This window comes from Athene noctua, chromosome 5 (assembly GCF_965140245.1).
Source record: "Athene noctua chromosome 5, bAthNoc1.hap1.1, whole genome shotgun sequence".
Taxonomy (NCBI): domain Eukaryota; kingdom Metazoa; phylum Chordata; class Aves; order Strigiformes; family Strigidae; genus Athene; species Athene noctua.
Genome location: NC_134041.1, coordinates 31,245,893 through 31,267,234, shown reverse-complemented (window position 1 = coordinate 31,267,234; position 21,342 = coordinate 31,245,893). Strand labels below are relative to the sequence as shown.

At 41.7% G+C, this 21,342-nt stretch overlaps 1 protein-coding gene across 2 annotated transcripts in view; it reads right to left on the bottom strand.

The window, feature by feature from the left end:
- ACBD6 (acyl-CoA binding domain containing 6) overlaps positions 1-21,342 on the bottom strand; it is an 88,309-nt gene that overhangs the window by 26,794 nt on the left and 40,173 nt on the right. The window contains exons 6-7 of one of the 2 annotated variants that reach the window (XM_074906937.1): positions 17,215-17,304; positions 6,920-11,848 (exon numbers count right to left, since the gene is read on the bottom strand). In XM_074906937.1, the coding sequence (XP_074763038.1) occupies positions 11,663-11,848; positions 17,215-17,304 (276 nt within the window). In that variant the 3' untranslated portion in view covers positions 6,920-11,662. Of the gene's footprint in view, positions 1-6,919; positions 11,849-17,214; positions 17,305-21,342 lie in introns of those variants that run through there. The other variant, XM_074906936.1, reaches the window with a different exon arrangement.

Here is a 21,342-nt window from a genome sequence, read left to right as displayed (position 1 = left end):
ACCCACCAGGAACATCAGGAGGCCAGATTTGCACACGGCAAGCCCATCACCTTAGGAGGCTTTCAAAGTTTTGCTTTTTGTGACTACAAAACACATCTCTTGAGCCATTATAAGAATTAGTTGGAAAGTGGTGGGGGGGAAGGAGGAGCAGTTAAGAACAGCAATACACCCCTATGAGGACATTGAGAAGCATCTGGCTCAGAGATATTAAGAAACGAAAGAAAAATTAATCATGCCGTCTGGGAAAAAAAAACCCTGGCATCAGCACAGCCACCTTGTCATAAGGCAGATATTAATAATGTGAATCTCCAGGGAACACTCAGGCATCTGAAAGATCCACTTGTTGGCTATCACAGAGCAGACAGGTTTAACTGATGCCTCTTTGAAACCTTCTGAATCTTACACTAAGACATTGTTTAGGATTTTTTCTGCAGCAAGATGAAAAACCCTCAGTGCTAAAGATCAAGTATTTACTACATTTCTCTCTTTTTCCTAAATGGTATCAAAGAGAGGGCACAAGAGAGCTCAACGCACCTTGCTGCTTATAAACACGTGTTATTGTCTGCACATGATGGAGCAATGTCCAGTAACTGGGTGCAAAAATATCAGATTCTGAAGCTGTTGGGATGAGATAGTTAGGATGTTAGGAACAGGAAAACAAAAGGATTCACTCCTGGGGATATCTAGGCACCTCACTCCAACAGACTTTGGCAGCAGGAAGCCCAATCAGGCGGTAACCACTTAACATTTTGTAGACCTGTAGCTTAGCTGCCCAGTAGCTATGAGGGACAAATATGAGAAATGGAGGTGAAAACCGGTTGCATATTTTAAAAAGAGAAGAAAAAAAAAGGAACTTGCTGGAATGGAAGACAATGGGAAAAAACATGCCTGGCCAAGACACCACAGCAATGGGGGTAGGTCCTGATATTGCATCTCAAATATAACTCCTTAGGGTTAGAGTAGGATGTAAAGTTGGTGGCAGCAACAACCACCAAAACTCATATTTTAAAGACAATTTATTTAGCTATCAAAACATGGCAGAACCCTTATTTTTTCCCACCTTGTTATTTCTCCAGAGCTGCAGCAATCTTTCTTGCCTAACATACTGAAAGCAAACACGATAAAGGAACAACAAATCTGCTTGTATTTGGGAAATGAGGAGTGTTGCTAAAAGCACACCAGACACTCCCAACATAATCTTATATGCATTTTCTGATCTCTTGGACCATCTGTGACTAGCTACAACTCCAATTCACAGGACACACAGCTGACTCACTGAAGTGTAGCTCCAGCCACAAACTAAGTGTCTCAGAGACAAAATGATGATTGAAAAGCACCAAGTTGGATGTTTATATGCTATTTGATGATACAGGAGATGCTACCACAGGAGCTAACAAGCAGTCACATTAAATAACATGAGTTGTGGTTGGCAAATCTCGACAATTCCACAGGTAGGGAATATTGCTCAGATATTCTCAGTTTAGAAACAGCAAACTCCTGTGTTTAAGTGGAAGATGACATCCTGGAGACCAGTGTTGTGCCAGGTGTTTTCAGTAGCCAGGCACAAGGTTGAAAGCATCATCTCTCCAGAAATGCAGTGCCACTATTAGTGTCACTGTCTGCTTAAATCAGAAGCAATTTTGCAGCCAGATGACTGTGTTTTTAAACCATCCTATCCCAAGAGGAAACGTTTTCTGCAGTGGGTACAGCTGTGATACATTCCTATGCAAATGAAGCAATTTTCTCTTTTTCTCTATGAAAAGTCTCCCATTTTTTCCCATCACTGAATTTATATCCCAATGGACTTGATAAAATGCAATACTTGCAGGGTTTTTTTTTAACTGATCGCAGAAAGGGACACATTTGGCCCTAAGATACATGCCAATAAAAGTCCCACTGACTTAAGCAGGGAATTCTTGTGTTTATCCTTCATCAGAAGTCCTCAGTAATGACACTTAGTATCCTTTAAATCCTCAGTAAAACTACTTCTGCCATGACCCTCTGTGTCACCACTGTCTGGCACTGCTTGGGAAGTAATGAGCCAAGAACACCATTTTTCTGCTGATCTCTATTTTGTTCTCTTACTTCCATTCACTCAACCTTTCCATCTGCTTACCTGTTGCACTGCATCTGATGCCAAGATGATCTCTTTGGGACAGGGATGGTCTTTGCTCTTGCTTGATGCTTTGACTGGCATTTCTACCAACAGACAAAATAAGCTAGAAGACCTGAGGGCAAAATTAAACCTGACATTTGTGTGCCAGTATACAGGTCTGCCTTGCTCGGCACATAGAAAGGCATCGCAGTCGCATACACTGCTCACATGCATCTGGGGAGAGAACTGGGCAGAGCAGTGAAAACTTGGGATTTTAGTAAACATTTTAAAAGCTTAAAAGATTTTCTTTTCAAGTTGGGCCTTCCTTTCCCCCAGGCAAAACACGACAACAACTTCTCTATGATTTTGTTATAATTTACAAGTGCACAAGAGCAATGCTCAAGCTGATAGGCAAAAAAAAAAAAAAAAAAAGTTAAACCACATCTAAATGAACAATTTATATAATCTTCAATTTTAGACTCAGTACACATTTATAATCTGTTTTTACATTGTGGCTTATCCCAGGCAACTGGGCTCCTGTGGCTTAGCAGGTTGTTTCTTACCAGCCGGTGAGTGCAAACTGACCAAATTTGCACTTAACTTTTCCATCTAAGAAGTAAAATTAATGATCTGAAGTCATCATAACTCTGAGTTTTTCTGCTGCTATGAAACATCCAGACTGAAACTGCCTTCACGGTTTAAATGAACCTCTTTTACTTTATAGTTAGGACTGGAGGTGAGGGTGTGTATGATCACGTCCTGTCATTCAAAAAACAAGCACTTGGTTATTAAGCTATGAAGAATTGATCATTTGCAATTGCTGAGCCGTAACTTTACAAATCTCTGCTGAGTTTGACCACTGAAATTCAAAGTGCAATGCTCAATTTCATAGCACTTCAGAAGACAAACTACCATGTAATCTGTGAGCACTGCTTGAAAATATCCTGACAATAGCACCTGGAACAGGGCATCACAGAGATGGTAACCAGGCAGCTTTTGCAGACCTGGCTTGTGACTCAGATTTCATCTGCACAGCCTGAACGTGATTAAAACTTGAGGGGAAAAAAAAAAAAAAAAAAGAAAGCGTAAATTGAAATTTCTTGCACACAGGTAACCCTGTCTCTGGCCAAGACCAAGCATACATCAAGGTTTCTCTGTAACATGTCCCAGATTATTGCTTTCTGAAATACTTCTCTTGTCTTCCTTCTGTGTTGGAAAAAGTCAAGGAATCAAAGCTCCTTCCTTTCTGTTTTGTTCATTAATCACTATCTTGCTCTGAGGGCCATGCATTTCTCATCTGATCACCAAACCAGGGAAGGGAAATGCCTGTAGACAGAGCTGGTGCTTTGCTCCTCTCTCCCAACATCTCACACAAACACAAAGCTCATCACTACCGTGCTCAGCCTCACTGTCAGCAGCTGGGAACGTGTGGCATTTTCTCCACCATGCAGCTGCGTGGCCAGTCAGCCTCAGCAGAGAAGCTGCCCAGAGGTACGGCCACCTCCAGCCACTTGGCTCCATCTCTGTGCCACCCCTCTCCACAGCCACAGCTACCTCAGGCAAGTGCATCCTATGAACCAGACCTCCGAAACAGTCCTGGATAAGAATAACCCTTAACGCTACTCCCATTCCTTTCCCCTGCCTCACAAAAATACTGCTGGATGTACGGTAAAGGAAGGAAAGATCACAGAAAAAATCAATTAAAAGAAATTTGCAAACCATTGTGTTAGAACATCTCATTTAGAGCAGCCACTTTTTATCTGCAGGGCAAGTAATTGCAGTACTATTGTAGCAGTAACATCATGCATCAGAGAAGGTGACAACATTTTTAGGGGTATTTATTGTAAGCATACTAAATTCAAGACTGTACCCTGCAAATTAATTTTCAAGGGTGACAGAAGTCAGCTGGCTAGAGCTGTTATTGCTAATAGCTAGAAAAGACCCACTTAATCACTTTGCATTTTTATTTGTAGAAGATAAAGAAACATTTCTTTCACTAATAGTTTCATGCTTGTTTCATCTCATTTTTTTCCAGACTGCAAGATCTGTTTAATTTCATTTGATCAGTTTTCTAAGGATATTAGAACTACCATATTTTTATAATCTTGTTATATCCATGAGATAAAAAATGATTATTTGCCCCACCATTTCCCAAATGGGAAGCCAAGAGAGAAAGAAATAAAGTGACTTGTTCAAGGTCACGCCAGGATTCTGTAGCAAAATTAGAGAATTGGAAACCTGAGCTCGATTCTGAAAAAAGCCATAAAAGGAATTTCCTTATCAAATCAACAGGGATTCTACAGATCTGGACATCTACCACTGTGTTTTTTAATAATATACATACCTGTGGATAACCCAGCTCTGAATGGACAGATCCTGTTATTTCTCTCAGCTGAAAAAAAGGCACATTCTCTAACTAATAAATAAAACTAGCCTGCTATCGCTACCAGATGTGGGAACTTGAAGTTTAGCAAAAGCACTTGAAAGTATATCAATTGCTGGTTCTGAAAATTTCAAATAGCAGGTCTGCATACAAGTGTGTCTCTATGAAGAGGAAAAAAATGGTACTATTCATATTTAAAATTTTTTCTCCTAAACCTTAGCAGAGCCATAACACAAGCTAAGGGGAAACAGCCATCTCGGAGTTCTTGTACATTCAGGACATGTGTCGCTCATGACATTTTACTGTTAAGTGGTGAATTGTTCAGCACTGTGGTATGTCTGGATTTTTCTGTTAGTTTTTTATATGCACCTGAAATAAATTACTGACACACCCCCCCCTCCCCCTGATAATAGGGAAAACAACAGTTGACAATGCAGTTTTGTTTGCAACTGTAAGTGTTTAACAGCCTCAGGAACTCTGTTTTGCTCCTGTCCAGGCTGGGCAGGAATGAAGCAGGAACGCACAAACAATGCAACAGAAACCTGGAGAGTGAAGCCATCAAATTAAAAGGAGGAGGTTGAGGTTGTACAAGTAATATATATAGTAACAGTATTATATAGTAATAGTATTATACAGTAATAACAAGTATACGTATGTACTGAACAGTTGCCTTGCTCACTATATTCTGCCCACACAAATCAAATGTCCTGCAGTGGAAAACAAGAGGTGTTCTGCAGAGGCAGTTTAAAAACGGTGTGAGGGTACAGCAACTACTTATACACACAGAAATATCAGCAGTTGCTCATTACATTAAAACCTGAAAGCTGACCAGACAAGGCATTTGACCTAGACCTCTAAACCTGAACAGTGGAGCTGAAGAGATCTTCTGAACATTTTTGGCAAGTCAGACATTAACAGATGCTTTAGACTTATGCAGTGTTAATGGGAGGAGCAGGTATGTCAAACTAAGCCACTAGCTGCGTCCAAGCTGCGGTTTCCATCTCTCTTCCAAGCTTTGTTGAAGTACATTGGCAGAACAACATCCATCAGGGATGTATCGAATGCTGACCACAGCAGTATTTGTCCTCTGCAAAGAGGATACGAGCAGAACAGTCGAATCTGCATAAACATTGCATTAATAACAGACTGAGTGTAGATTGCATTTTAATATTGAACTCCACTTGAAGTATCTACTTATTTAAAAGTCCAGAGAAGCTTCTTCAGCTGCTCGTATTGACAAATATTTCAGTACCCTGTCCTAGGGTAAGGCTGTGTGTACAGTGCAATACCACAGGTCTCAGGCTAGGACCTCACGCATCTTCCCCTGGCTTAGGAGTCAGGGGATCAGTGTTGTAGACAACACCCAAAGTCATGCTGTACTTGGGTAAGGGCTTAGGTAATCAGCCATCACCAGCACATACAAACACCTACAAAAAGAACATTTTTGAGATTAGAGCAGAGACACTGACTGCTTTTCCGAAGAACAGGAAAGACCACATCTGCCTCTGCTGGTTTCTCTCACACTACAAATCTACCTTAATGATTATTTACACTTCCCTCTTCCAACCTTCGTTTCTCCTCTTATGTAAACATACTATAAATACAGACTTGGCGTAAAGCCCATCAATCTAGTGCTCAGCTTCCTCTGATCCTAAAGGTCTTTCTCTGGACAAGCTGTGATTTAGCTCCAAGTTCCTGTAAGCCTGAGCAACTTCTTCCAACCTCCATCAGCACTAATGTGACACATGCCCTTGTGCTACCGATGAGAGACCTGTACCTTGAGAAACCAAATCCAAATTTCAGCACGACTCAAATGGACTTCTTTACGGGCATCTTTCTCTGGTGGCTCCCATGAGCCCTTTATGGGCTCTTCAGGGTTTTGGAGGGAACACTGGCAAAAGTCACCCTACACTGTACATGCCATAGGACTTTGCCCTGAACAAGACCAAGACCTCTGGCCAGTGTCAGATAATCCGTCACTATAAGCTACTTGTATCCAAGCCAGATATTTATTGCTATTGATCTGCCTGGTCCCAGCGAAAGACTTTTGTTCTCCCAACCCGGGACTTTGACCTCAATTAAGTTATGAATTTCAATCCGATAGACTACTCCACTTACCCTGCTGCTCTCCCTGACTGGATTAATTAGAATTAGCTAGGCTGGGAGTCACCCCGCGCGCCTCATGGATCATGTTATTTTAATAATAAATAAAGAGACGGCAGCAGCATTACAAGGAAGGATTTTGAAAGATTGTTCATCCAAGAGCATCATTCAGAACCTGCCAATACTAATTTCTCTGAGTTTGATTACCTCATTTACTTCTTTTTATTCCTATTCATTAATTGAGTTTTATCCCCCATTACTTCAGCTCCCCAAATGTGCCCTTCCTATAAAGGAACCAGACACACACTTTGCTGTTACAAAGTTTTATTACTGCAGCTCATCAGAAGTATAGTTAGCAGGAATGGAATAGTCATTAAGCATTTAATAATCTAATAGTGCTGAGAAAAAATATATATAATAAGGGAGGGGGAAAGGAAAGGAGAGGGACAAGGCAATCCTGTCTATTGCCATAAAGCGTGCACCAAGGGCTCTTTATACAGATAGTTAATTGGCTGGTGGACAAAACTTACTATCTTCAAGAAGGTAACAACATCTAACACTGGAAAAAATGCATATATCCATCAGGGTATTTTCTGACATCACCATAATGCCTTTGGAATGATCCTAAAATGGATTGAATACCAAAGAAATTTGATTGGCAAGGGGAAGTTTCTGAACTAGTGAGTCGGGGCCCGATAGCTACATTATCCTTATTACTTCTCTTTCCCTATAAAAGCAATTAAATAGTTGAAGATGTCGGGTTGCCCAGGACTGTACTGAAATGGATTGTATCAGCCAGCCATGTCACAGACATACTACAGAGTTATTGACCCATAAATGAACACTTATTTGTCATGCTCATTTTAATGTTTAATTGGCTGGAACAGCAGAAACAGATTTAGATGATGGAAGCTTACCAATTCTTCCAACGCTGGTACCGAGCTTGCACATAGCCAACTCCTAACCCAAGAACACAGGAGACAACTTAAACGCACCACTTTCCTGGAAGTTCAGGCCTTCATTTTATAAGAAACCTTTCTTGGGACAGGGTGATTTATTTCAGCCAAGCTAAGCCTTGTCGTAAGAGTACAGCGACCCATTTCAGCATGGGATGTCCAAGTTGGGACAGCCAATTAGTCTGTTTGATAAAGTAGACTGTTACTCCAGGATAGGATTTACTTGTTTTGTTGCAAAAGGGAGCAATTGAGCAGTCTCTCCGTAAGAGGCAGAGGGAGGATGGCACCAGCCTTTGTCTCCCTATGCAGGTAAGCACCACTCAGACTTCTGCTACCCCTCACACCAGGAGGGATGCCTGTTCACATGGATTTCCAGAAGCCTTTTGATACATCCTCTCACCAAAGGCTATTAAATGATACTGTCATAGAGCAAGAGGGAAGGTCTTTACACTGCTTGATAACTGACTGCAAAAGACTGAATAGGAATAATGAACCAGTTTGCACAATTGCTGGTGATTGCTGGAATCTGAGAGATCTATGCAAGGGCACGGGTTGTTCAACCCACACAAATGAACAGAGGAAGCAGGCTGAGAGTGAAGCATCCAAGTCTGTTAAACCAAAAGCTGACTGTAAAATGCTACAAAAGGATCTCAGAGTGACAGGGTGAAAAAACTGCCGATGAAATTCTGTGCTAATAAACACCAAGTAATGCATATGTGTAAATACAATCTTTAGTCTAAATCCACAGGGATGGGCTCTGAACTAGCTGTTACCTCTGCGGAAACAGATCATGAGTTATTATAGACAGCTCTATTATAACACCAGCTCAGTATTCAGTGGTAGTTAATAAAAGGCAAACAACAAGGAGGCATTTAAAAAAAAAAAACCCAGACAATAAGAAAACATCATTATATTGCTTCATTAACCCTCATATTGCACTTACAGCTTGGGCACTGAGAGAAGTGCTACTGCCTTCATGTGAAAGGAAATAAAGAAGTAGAAATGATTCTAAGAATGACAAGGAGCAAAGTTACCAGGCAGCTTCCAAATGGGATAGGATTAAATAAATTAAACTCCTCAGTCTCAAAAAGAAGTGATCAAGGGGAATCAAGGAGGACAACAAAGTCAGAAGCAGGACAGAGAAGGTAACTGGGGGAGTAATTACTGTTTCTCATTACACAAAGAATGATGGGCTCTCACATGAAATGACTGTGGCAAGTCCAAAGCAAATGCACAGTTAAACTACAGAACTCCCACCGGCATAAAAGGTTGGGATTCCAAAGAGGGATGAGGAAAATTTATCAGAGAAAAATCCAGGAGTGTAAAGATAATACCAATGGTTCAAGTAAACCTCCAAGCCACAGACCCTGTGAAAATATATGAAATTATCACTGTATGCTTACTCTACTCTGTCCCCTAAGCATTCACTCTTCCCTGATGCTGGAGACATGATACTGAGTTAGAGAGACTCCTGTGCTGACAGCTATTCCTATGGATACTAATTTGTACAAATTGAGAAACAGGAACCTCCTAAATTTGCTTTGCCATTTTGAGTGCTGTTTTGCCACTTACAATCCAAGGAGCCAAGAAATAGCTTTGATCATCAAAAATCTTATTTAAAATCTAAACAAAATAAGCATAGTTATTCCCTCAACATCTAAAGTGTTAGAACAACCTTATCTAGGAAAACTAGCAAAAGTACTTTGCACCAAAGACTGCAAATTCAAAATGCCCCAGTGATGCACTCAGAAATCGTTTTTTGTTGGTTTTGTGCGTGGGATTGCTTAGTTTTGTTTTTTAGAGTAAACTAGAAGAGACAAGTGCCGACAACAGATGAATACAAAATTCCATTTGGAAAGTAAAACCAGACTTTCTTAAATTGAGAAGTCCTCAGGGAGAAGGTAAGCGGCAGAATTTAACTCCTTCAAAACAGGGAAAGCTTCTTCAAGAGGCCGACTGCAAAAAAAATGTTCTAGGAACCCTCTCTCCTGAGCAGAGGAGCTTGTTGCTTGGCAAAGGTGGTTTCTCTGGCAGGAAGGGGTGACGCCAAGGCTATAGGAAATGAACCAAGGCTAGAGACCATTCCTATGGTGATTAGAGACCATTCCTATGGTGATGCATTCACCTGAAAAACCAGCCTGGCTGCCAGCGGTATCCTGTTTGCGCAGTTAACCAGACACCTTAATGAGGGGCTAAAGCACTTCCAACAATGACTTCACAAATTGCAGGTGTTTTAACACATGCTTATTTCAAAGATGACCCTTAGACCAAGAGACAAAGGGGCAGGGGACAATCCCATGTCCTCGCTGAGAGGCATTCAAGGTAAGGCTCTTTCCTGCTTCTGCAAGGACATATAAAGACAGTAAGGAGTAAGATACCTGTTTCTCCTCTGCACCAGAACACAACAGCACCATGGTCCCACCTGCACTGATCTCAAAGCTCACTGCTGCTGGCCTCTGTCTACTGTGAGCGTTGGCAGAGACTGCAGGCACTTTACCACAGAATAGCTGTGCTGGTCAGCCATGGAAACAGGCACAAGACTCCCTGATGCAGAGAGTGGTCACGCTCCCTGAGCTAAAACTATGTGCCTGATGCCAGACCGCATTCCTCCTGCACCAGTGCTGGCCATGGAACGTGCCTCCCTCTGCACAACACAGCCCGCAATGCAAGGCGATTCCCACAAGCCACTCAATCTCGCAGCAATCCACTAAAATGTGCTGCTGTCCTCGGGCCCGGCCTTTAAACCCTGCATTTTGATTACCCTGAAAATAGTTGAGATTTTGAGGGTAAAGCAACAGAGACCACTGTTAGTTTTTTCAGGACCAGCTCTTGGATTTAACTTTTCAAACACTGTTTTTGCATTCTGTGGTTGAAAGGACTGCATAGACCCTGAAATCAGTGCTGGAACAACACAGGAGGCTGCAGTTGCTTTCTCGGCTGGTGAGCCTGCTTTGCAGGCAATGCTGCACGCATACTGCCTGAGCAAGGGTGCCAACTGCTTTGCTGCACCAGCAATGAAACAATGATTTATATGTCTACAGGGACCAGAAGAAACAAAGACTGTACATGTCAAGCTGGAAGATGGGAAGAAACACTGCAAAAAAGCCCAGCCCGCACAAGCAAAAGGAAACATCTCATCGGCTGTACAACCTACAGTTTGTGTTGATGAAGCTTGAGGTGTCTTCAGAGGCTGAAGAGCAAACCAGGCATAAACCTCTGCATCTCCCAGCATATATTTAGAGCTGCAAATATTTTGCAAATGTTTCTGCTGAAAGGGACTTTTCTCCCAGTAGGTAAAATCAGCATCTGCTGAGTGGTGACCATTTAACATTCAACCTGCTGCCAATCTACATTCCACAGAGAGACCTGCAGGAGAGACATGGACCTGTGCCACTTCTAATAACTGTGTGACTGGCACCATGTCAATGCTTTAATGTAGAAAGCTACCCTCTGTCACTAAGCAGATCTCTCCTTTCTTTTGGCTAATGGCTTTCACACCCATTGGCAACAATGTCAAGACTGGAGGGGTATGAGCCTGCTGAGTCTTCTGAGGATCTGCTTGGCAAAGCTGACTATTGAAATATTGAGACAGGGACTGGGGGGGTATAAGGAAAGAAGGAAACTATTGTGGTTAATTCTGCTCTCATTGCTTTACTTTTCATCGTTGTTTAGTGTCTTCATGTTTCCCACTGTACCTTCATACCTCAGCAATGGTCAATTCAGCAGTAGCTGCCGCATCCTTTGCTCGCTGGGACTGTAACTATGCCAAACCCTCTGCAGCATTCATCAGATCCACGACAGGGTCCCTGCTGGCTTTCTGAGCCAGGCTCTTAGTATATTTAGGGGGAAATTTATACTAGGGACATTAATTGCAAGGGCACGAGGCTCAGGCATTTTCATTTTTAATCTCAGCCAGGTTTAGAGAATGGTCATAGCAGTGGAGTACTTTGGCAGCTGGCATCCTACCTACAAGTGTGTTTACACTGATCAGCTTGCAGCAAAGGTGGTGGGCAGTATGGACGCACACACACACACATATTTGCTGGGGAGCAGGAAAGCTATGTAGCTACAGCCTGTGGCCTTTGGTCCTTGGTCAGGATAGTCAAGATGCCCACACCGATTTCCTCAACATCTCCCTGTGGACACAGAAAAATGAGGGCATGACCTATATTTGGTGCAGGAGGCAGAGAAGGGATGCATGTTTGCTGACACCAGCTTCATTTTCAAATGTCTTCGCAATGCCTCCAATATGAGGCCCAGGCAGAGACTGAAGCAGTTTGTATTCTTGCTGTGAAATCCAAATGAACAAGACTGAAAAGAAAAAAAAAGAGGCAGTGACAGGCAGGCAAGCAGGCCTGACTTCTCCTTCCTTCTTTTTATCCTGTACAGACACAGTCCTTTTAGAGTCAGGCAAGAGAACAGAAAAACCATACAAATAAAACCAACAGACCACCAATCTTAGCAATCTTCGACATATCCGTAATTTCTACTTCATTTTTAGCTAATGGTGGAAATTAGTCTTTGGATAGTTGATAAAAATCAACCTGTCTCTGCTGGGTTAGTACCATGATCTGTGGCCCAGCAACTACTTCTAGTACAATTGATTTTCCTTTTTGGCAACCAATAGGCCAGTCAATAATAATGTTGTTTGAGAAGGATTGAGTCATGAGGGAGATGAACCTTCCCTGTCATTTATTATGTTTGTATTGTCTTCATTTGAAAAGATTTTTTTCTTTTTTTTTTCCCCAATGAGGATGTGAGTGAAGGTATTCCAAGGGGATGGCTACTCCATGTCCCTGTCTCCAGAAGCCCTCTGACTCACAAGTGTGTTAGCATGCAAATGGAGAGGAGGGAAGCAGTTGTCTGCTAGAGGTGTACGGCAGAGGACTGGGAAATAAAGACAAGATGCAGAGGCAACCACACTCCTCCTTCTACTTAGATGTCTTTTAGAAAAAAGAAAAAAAATCCAGCTAACTCAAAATCACATGCTAACAAGCATGACTTGAGACAGCTGCGCAGCCTTGCATGAACAGGTACAAGATACAGATACAACACTGGCACCAAACTCTCTCTGCAGACTGCACAGACGCTAGATGCTTTTTAAGGAAATTACCAGTGTATATGAATGAGTAAAATAAAATCTACACACACCAGCAACAGATTTTCAGCTTTGGTTCTCAAGTTTCCTCCTCAAATCCCTGAGGGTCCATGGGTGACCACTGAGAAATTGCTGACAAGCGGTTTAAAGTCTTAGTAGTGATCTGGACCTTTATCAGGAAAGTGAAAGGACAGCAAATAAAAACTGAAGATCAGTTATAGCTTTTTCATCCTTGTAGTCTCAATTATAGTACAATTCTAGCACAGACAAATGATTACCATAACACAGATAAGCTGATTAATAGAACTGCACAATAACGTATTTTAAAAATCATAAAATAAAATTTAAATATAATTGTAATTCAGCTGATACATATACAGTCCTTAATTATCTGTGTGTCAAGTGATACACAGTTCCACATAAAATCAACAATATTTAAAACTTATTCAATTAGTCAGATAGGCTTGAAAAGCTTTTACAGAGTAAGCTGATCTGTGGCAACCACTCCAGGGTAGTTTCCCAAACATTCCCAAGGGCACACCCTGAACACACAGATTATTATTTTGGAATAAAGAGTACCCACAAATGGAACAAAATGCAGCCACAGCAAGTCCAGGAGGAGAATCTATGGTCTACTGCTTTGACGTTACATATGGGAGATGCTATTTGTCCTTCTCTCTCTCTCATTGGACAAGTACTACACCATGATGCCCTCTGTCTTTCTTAAAACAGCACTAGTCATTTGTATACCTGCAATGCTCCCTGCATAGGATGACCAATCATGTAGGGCCTTTACACCAGAGCACAGAATCCTCCTTTTCAAGCCACCTACTTACCTTGCTCTTGAAGGAGGAGTTGACAAGACTTAGATCCTGCCCCAAGAGCACTCTTCCACTGAATAGCACTGAAGCCATATACTGTGCCTAAACTTGTCCCTAAATACACTAGAGGAGCTCCTCTGAAAGCTGGTTGAGCAGCACCTCACATCCAGGAGTGAAGCTGAGTTCTGCTGCCTCCTCCACACTGGCACTGCACCACCCGATACAACTGAGGACAAATAAAGTCTCTGACCCAGGGCAGCTTGCTGCTCCTGGCAAGGGGAACACTGAGGATGCCATGGCACAGCCCGGGGGGAGGGCAAATCTGGGGGGCAATTCTGCGTGGCTTGTGTTCAGTGCCTCCCCAGAAAACCTCCTTTCCAAGGCCAGAGAAAACATTGCAAGGAAAAACTCTCCCCATAGGGGAAAAAGGTTTTCCTTTGTTGCTCATTCTCTGCAAGAAAAACTTACTCATGCCTTCATACATCTTAAAGGAGAAATGGATACTATAATCATGTTGCCGACCTCCTTCAGAACTATTTACATTATGAATATACTCCCCTTCCTTTCGCTTAATTAATCACTCAACTAAAAAACCTACTTACGCAAACGTTTCCAGTGGAAGGAGGCTGTTTTCAGACTGAGTCCCAAGCTCTGGGTATTTCCAGCAGAGTTTTAGAATACCATACCACCACCCACTTTGAAATGGCCTCTGGCTCTGAAGAATTAGCTAATTCAATTACACAAATGCCCCTTTTCAACAAAGCAGAGAAGCCTGTTGCCTTTCTGCATCCCCTTGCCCATGGCAATCGTTTACCACCTCTTTTCAAATGTGCTATTAGAGCTAATTATGAACAATCAAAGAATTCAATGGCTGAAGCTTTCCAGTGACATTAGTGAACAACCCTTTTGAAACTGCAGTACCACTGTTCAAAACAAAAAGCACAGGCGCTGGACCACTGCAGTCCAGGAGCTTGTGGTTATTCCCAGAATTAAAGCGGTTTCAAGCGAGCCGAGCCAGGTGACCTCCTCCTGCTCCCAAGCTCTCTGTTTATCAACGACGAGCAATAAGTTGACTCTTGCCGAGCCTCTTGATCCAGAGACTGCAAGTACTTTGACAACAGACAGTACATAGATATCTAATATAAGGCAGCAAAAGTGAGTAAGAAACATCTACAGGCACAGTGAGCTGGTCATCCTGCAGAGCACCATCGACACAGACTGCTTAGGGCAGCTAAATCCTTTAGCATGCTTCAAGAGAGCCAAAATGGAAGAGCATTTATTAAAAAGGTAATAGAAGAGAGCATAAATCTGTCGTGCTGTTTGACTAACTTTTCAGAAGCATACTAAAATACAGGCAATTTAAAAAAAAAAAAAATTGGTCTGTAACATTTCTCTCCTTCACTACCTGCTCATAACCCTCATAATTCCTCATTTATTCTTTACCTCTTATGCTGCTTGCATGTAGGTACTGCTGCATAACTGAACAAGACAGAAAAACACCTGAAGACCTGTGCGGTGAGTGGAAGTCGCCAGAGGCTGCTTGCATGCCAGGCTCTGGCAGAGGTGCTGCATGCAGCCTGCGAAGGGAACCTCTAGCGAGAGCACATCGCTCTGAAATAATAGCGCCACTGATTCAAGTCACCAGAGATTCCCTTACACTTAACCCACTGTTCTTTATAGCCTACACATTAACTGATAGTGCATTTGGTAATGTATAATAGCAGGTGCTGTGGTGTTTATGGCCTGTTAGGAAGACAGTTTTTCCTTCTCCCTTTTTCTTTTGGTTGCTCTTAAAATTCCTTCTGCTCTTGCTTTGGATGTGAATTCTTACAGGGTAAAGGTCAAAATAAAAAAAGAAGAGAAATAAACATTAGGTCACAAAGTCTTGAAATGTTATTGCAATTTATATATGGCTGAGAATAAAAATGTGTCTGCCTTGTCTGGGAACACACCTACGTGCGAACAGAGACCTTTATAAAAAATTCTCCTTTATTACCTTGGTGGTGAAAAAAAAAAAATTCAAAGATTGATTTTCTTTTTATGGCTATTATTAACCTTTTGTTACTGGCCAAAAATAATCTGGTTAGAAAACGTGCAATACATCAAAAAGAAAAAAAAGAAGAATATAACAGAAAATTAATGTTCAGGGAAAAAATAAGATGACTCTCCCTTCAACCTCTTCTTCTAAGAGTCAGACTTTACCTCCAAAGAAATGAGACAAGCATCAAAGAGGAGTGACTTTTCAGATTGCTGGTAGTGTCCCAGACAGAACCATCTCCCGGTCTGCCAGGGCAAAGGGGACCGGGCAGGTGTCTGATCCAACTCCTCCCCGAATATCTCAGTGCAAAGTTCTTCCCATATGTATCCAACATGTCACTCACCAGCTTCAACTGAAAGGTGACCATCTAGTCTGACAGTGGGGCACACAAAGCCCCCCATTTGTACTGGCTCCACTGCCCTTCTTCTATGTAAGGAAAAACTCCTGTAAAATCCATTACAACTGAAACCCCTGAGGTCTAAGCATGAAAATATGTGTCTCGCAGCTACTGCGGAGTCATGCTTCCTAATACCCATCCCACCTGCAATTCTGATGAGGCAAGGGCAAGAAAGACTTTTTGACAAGGATTTCATGTGTGTGTAAATACCAGCACAACTGTTTGTAGCCCATGAACACTACAGGTCTGCTGACAAGCATTCAGATTGCAAACCTCCTACAAATTCCTGAGGCATTTATTGCAAGGCTGCTTAAGAACTCACTGCTAAGAGCTAGCAAATTTGTCAGCAGAGGTGCATATATGTCCAAACTAGGCAGGAGAGCAAAGACAGTAAATGCCACACTGTTAAAGAGCAGTCAATCATAATTTGACAGAAACATGTTGAACAATTATATCCAAACACAATCGCATTTGCACAGGTCAACCCTTAATTACAACAAGCTGACAAAACCAGGAGCATTGACTCATGAGCACAGGCAGACTCAAGCTGGCTGGAATGAACCACTTGCAAAGCGGCTGTGGAACCACCACAGTTCACAGCCTGTTCTATTAAAGTACTAAAGTACTAAAACTGCTCCTAGTTAAGCTTAGACAGGTTGGCTGCAAACTGCAATGGCTAAAAAGCTGCTTTACATTCAAATAAAGTCAAATTGTACTAGACATGGTGACCCCAAGGGGGTGAGGTGGGTATGTGGGGATGGAAATGGCATAAGCCATTTGACTTTGCCCTCAGTCACCACTAAGATTCTACTGTAGCTGTCACATGCCCTCTACGTGACCTGAAGCATCACCTACCCCTGCAGCCTGCTTTGCCGAAAACAGGCATTTATCGATGCTTTTCTGCTAGGCAAAGTGAGATTCTCTTTCCATTAGTCCACAAAGTTCTGCTGAGAGTGTAGCGTTACAAAAATTATGTTGTAGAACGCACTTTATGTAGGAAGCTGCCAGACACCTCATGTGCGGGAAATCCCTCTTGCCATCAGTACCACAAATGACATTGGAAGCCACAGCCAGGTGGTCAAAAAACTTTACTGCAGAGAGAAGTTTCATCAGGAACTGAAAAAGGCCCCTTATGACTATGTATTTCATGCAACCGAATTCTGTTATTTTTCCCAGGTTACCTTTTTTGGATGTTCTTTGCTGTGTTAAGTGCACTGAGAGAACTTGCTATGGAGTTTTGGAAGAATTCAGCTTCATGCAAAACACTTGGTCAGGAGCCTACGTCACACATCAATCAAATTCAACTTTTTATTCCTCTCTTACCTGGCTGTTAACATCAGCAGCATGCTGTAACAGTACTGAAACCAGCTCCTTGTGTCCTCTGTCACACGCCCAGTGGAGCAAAGCTCGACCCTGCAACATCCAGAAGAAAATTAACAAAAGCCAGCCAAAAAAATGCACAGGGAATCACAGTCTTGCTATTAAGTACTGAGTACCAGTAACAAAATTAACACAGACTTTAAAAAAAACCTACAGCAATATTAGTATGTAACATACTGTTGCTCCTTATTTGGACTTACAGAATAATACTAGAAATGTTAAAAGTGACACATAATTCAATTTTTCATTAATTTAGCATCAAGCCCACAAGCCAGCAAAAAATTTAGAGGGGAAAAGCAGCAAAGCATGAAAAGCAGGAGCTATGACACAATTTGTTTTCCTATATAGATTTGGGATTTTGACACTTCTGACTTTTCTGGGAGCAACAACTTAACACAGTAAGGGTTAGATTTTCCATACTAAGTCACTTGGATGCCAAGTCCCAGGAAGCTCATTCCTCTGGTAGGTCCAAACCACTAAACGCACTGGCCCTGCCTCTGCTGCAACAGAAGATTAAAACTGGGCGTCTGGGCAGGCATCACCCATGACCATCCCCCTCTCAGCTCTGCAAGATGGGATGCTGCATCCATTGCCTCCAGCCCTACCCAAACCACTGCAGTTTTCTTCCCATCCCCTTTCTACAAGTGTCTGCACACCTGAAGGCTCTCTGAATGTGTGGAAGTTCCTATCTTCCTGTCAAGGACAGGGGAAGTGGCACAGGACCCCTCTGAAGGCTGACACACACATCTGAAAACCCAGCTGGCCTTGGGAAGGGCTATGGAAGTAGAGGATGAAAGTCAAGCTTTTGGGGTTGGGTTAATGGGTGCCTCTCTGATTCTGCGCTAGAACGGCCAAATCTATGAAAGGTAATGCCTCTTTTTGTGACAAGACATCACAGCAGAGCTGTGATACAGTTTCACAGGCTTTAACAGCCCTGTGCTGAGGCTGGAATTCTTATCTTCTTATAATATAAAAAATGCATCCCAAGCAGTAACAGAACCTTTTGACAAGCATCTCTAAGGCATTTTCTATGAACCATATAAGATTTTATGTTGGCAACTCCAAAGAGGAAAGGTAGCTGAAAATAGTTTGAGGTAGAAGGCTTTCTTCTTTGCTTACTATGTACCCTTAGTAAATCAAGCTTACTGTTAATATCAGTTTCCTGATTTAGGACAGCATGTGGCACACTTGCAGGGGATTCCTTGGAAATCACCCTGCAGATAACCAGGAAATCATCCCCCAAGCTGTGACACCATCAGACCGACCTGTTTTCCAGTATACTACACAAAACAGTCACAGACCTTCACAGATGAAATCAGTTAAATTAGCCCATGCCTGGTTATAAATCTCTCAACAGAGCAGTGGGGAACAAGGTGAGCAACTCATTTATCTGTTAATGGGGACCGTGAGCCAAATTTCCTGACCACGGTGCCAAAACAGTAGGAGGGGCAGAAGACACCTGCAACTGAAGTTCACACTGCTTCTGCTGGATATTCTTGGGCAGGGTAACAGAGGTAAAACATGATTTTGAGTCAGGAAATGCAATGTCAGACAAAATGCATTAGGCTTTTGAACACACTTTTTGACCCAGCAAGTAATTAATTTTTGTAACACATAATTTTAATGTTACACTAATTAACCTTGGATTAGAATGAATTTTCTGACAGTGACTTTCTATGGAAGCACTGATGACATCCATAGGCCATTTAATGATTAATGTTCTTGCACTCAACACCCCTATCGAAGTCTAAAAGGAGAAAAGAGTACAATTTAAAACAACCGGTAAATATGGAAAGATCTTTTAATTCATGTTTAGCATCCTTAACTCATCTCTGGCCTGGTAATTAGTTAAGATTTAGGATTACAGTTGGACAAATACCAACTTTTTTGCGCCACAGATGTTTACTTCAAAAGAAAGAAGCACTATCTGTAATACGCACAATAGCAATAAATACTTCAACAGATTACTTCTGTTTATGTATAGGTAGAGAAATAATATTGTAATTACACAGGAGTAATTACTGTGCAACTACATGACAAAATAAAGGCATTTCTATCAAAATTCACATTACAGGATGCTGGCTGTAAACATGTTGGTTTGCATTTGTCTCTGGACAAGCAGAATCTTCATTTTATTGGTGCTGAATTTGGCTGAGACCAATAAAGGCAAAACCAACAGTTTGGGAGACACGGTACTGCCAATTCTGTCAGCTCAGCGGTACTGCAGCACTGTACAACTAGTCCCTTCCCATAACACTGGAAGGCTGGTTCTCCTGCAGCTGTTGCCTTTTGAACAAGCAACTGATCATCTGTAGTCATTAAAAATCTCCTTGTGCTATTTGCAGGAGTATGGATTTCAAGACTTGGGCCAATTCCACTTTGGGTAATTACACTCTGCTTACCTATATATTTTCTCTGCAATTCTAAATGGATACAATATTTTCCAATTAGTGCCTTAAATGGCTCTTCATTATAATTGTGCACTATTAAAAAGCTGACACGTTCCACAGAAACGTCTGCATCCTTGTAGTATGCTACGCCCTAAACACAGGGTGTAAGGGACTTTGGAAACATTCTCTGCAAGAGCACACCATTTGATATGGAAGTAAAAATACCTGCAGAAGAATATCAACCTACTCACTGTATAACAAAAAGCATTACTAAGAAACTTGCATTTAAAATAAGATAATGTGCACTACTGTTTGCATAGTACCAGGCAGACTAAAATGCTCAGCAGTTCTAGCTAATGTACTTAGGTAGCTATACAGCTACTAAGTCCACTTGTTTTTCATGTCTACCTTAAAATAAACAAGACAAACTGAGTGTACAATCCAATTCTTTGTATAGCATGGATATCACCTATGCATGTTGAAAAAATTTTTAGTCTGCACAGCTGTTGCTTTATATCAGCATATAACATGTGTTTGTGTATTTAAATAACATGGCAGAAATATTAAGAGCCACAGATTGAGCTTTCCCAAAACACTTCCCATATGACTATTTCATTAAGCAGTGAGAGTCTCAAAGCAAGATGAATAATTCCATATAGGAAAGCAATGCAATATTGAGGTCTTGACTAAATGTAATCAAACATCAAGGTACTCCCTCCACACAATTCAAACACAACAGTTGTTGCAGAAGTTACTTTAGAGGATGCATTTTCCCCTGTCTTTGAAGTATTAAAATAAAAAAAGCATAAAAATAGCTCCAGTGCACTAACCCTGCCTCTTAAATCTTCTGTGCTTGGCTTGGATAACCGCTGCCAGTTTGGCCAGCTTCTGCAGCAGTTTCTCAAGCCAACAGCACATCAATTTTGCTCAGCTCCAAGTCACAGGGTGTTCACAAACAAAGCACAGGACAGGGATTTGTCTCAGATATACCGAGTCTCAGCAGACAAACGGATGGGAATGATTTTCACATCAATTAGCCAATGCAGAGAGAGAGGAGAACAAAGCCAAACTGAATGGATGTGCTACAATATTAAGCTATACTTCTAGGCACGATGTTTGCAGCTGTAATGGCCATATAGCAATGAAAGCCACTCTAACTTGTGGCAAGTGTTTTATTACAAGTAATTAAGAAGAGAACGGCTGCATTCCTCTTGTGATAGCAAAAGCAGTGAATGGAAGGGCTGTTGTTGCAATTATACCAGTAAACTTCAGATTTGATTTGGAAGTCAATCACTTTCAGAGCTCCAAAACATTTGAGGAAGTTTTTCTAATGTGAGTAAGCCTGTAAATCCAGAAGTATGCGATTCTTCCTCAAACTCATTTTTTCCCCCTGTCCTTTCCCTGGAAAGCTGACAGCAATTTGCCACTTGCTGTCTCAAAAGCATGAGGATCAGGGACTAAGTGAGCATCATTTCAGCTGCCTTTCATTAAAGTTTTGGCAAGGGCTTAAATAAACTACACAGGTAACTTGTTTGTTTACTGGGATTTCTCCAGCAATTAACAAAAAAATTCTCTATCTACAACCTCAACAGCCCTTGGCACAAATTACAAAAGCAACTCATTTATGTCTTTGAGCAGTTTCTGGTTTGTTAGAAGTTGAGGAAATACTGTTCTCAAAAAG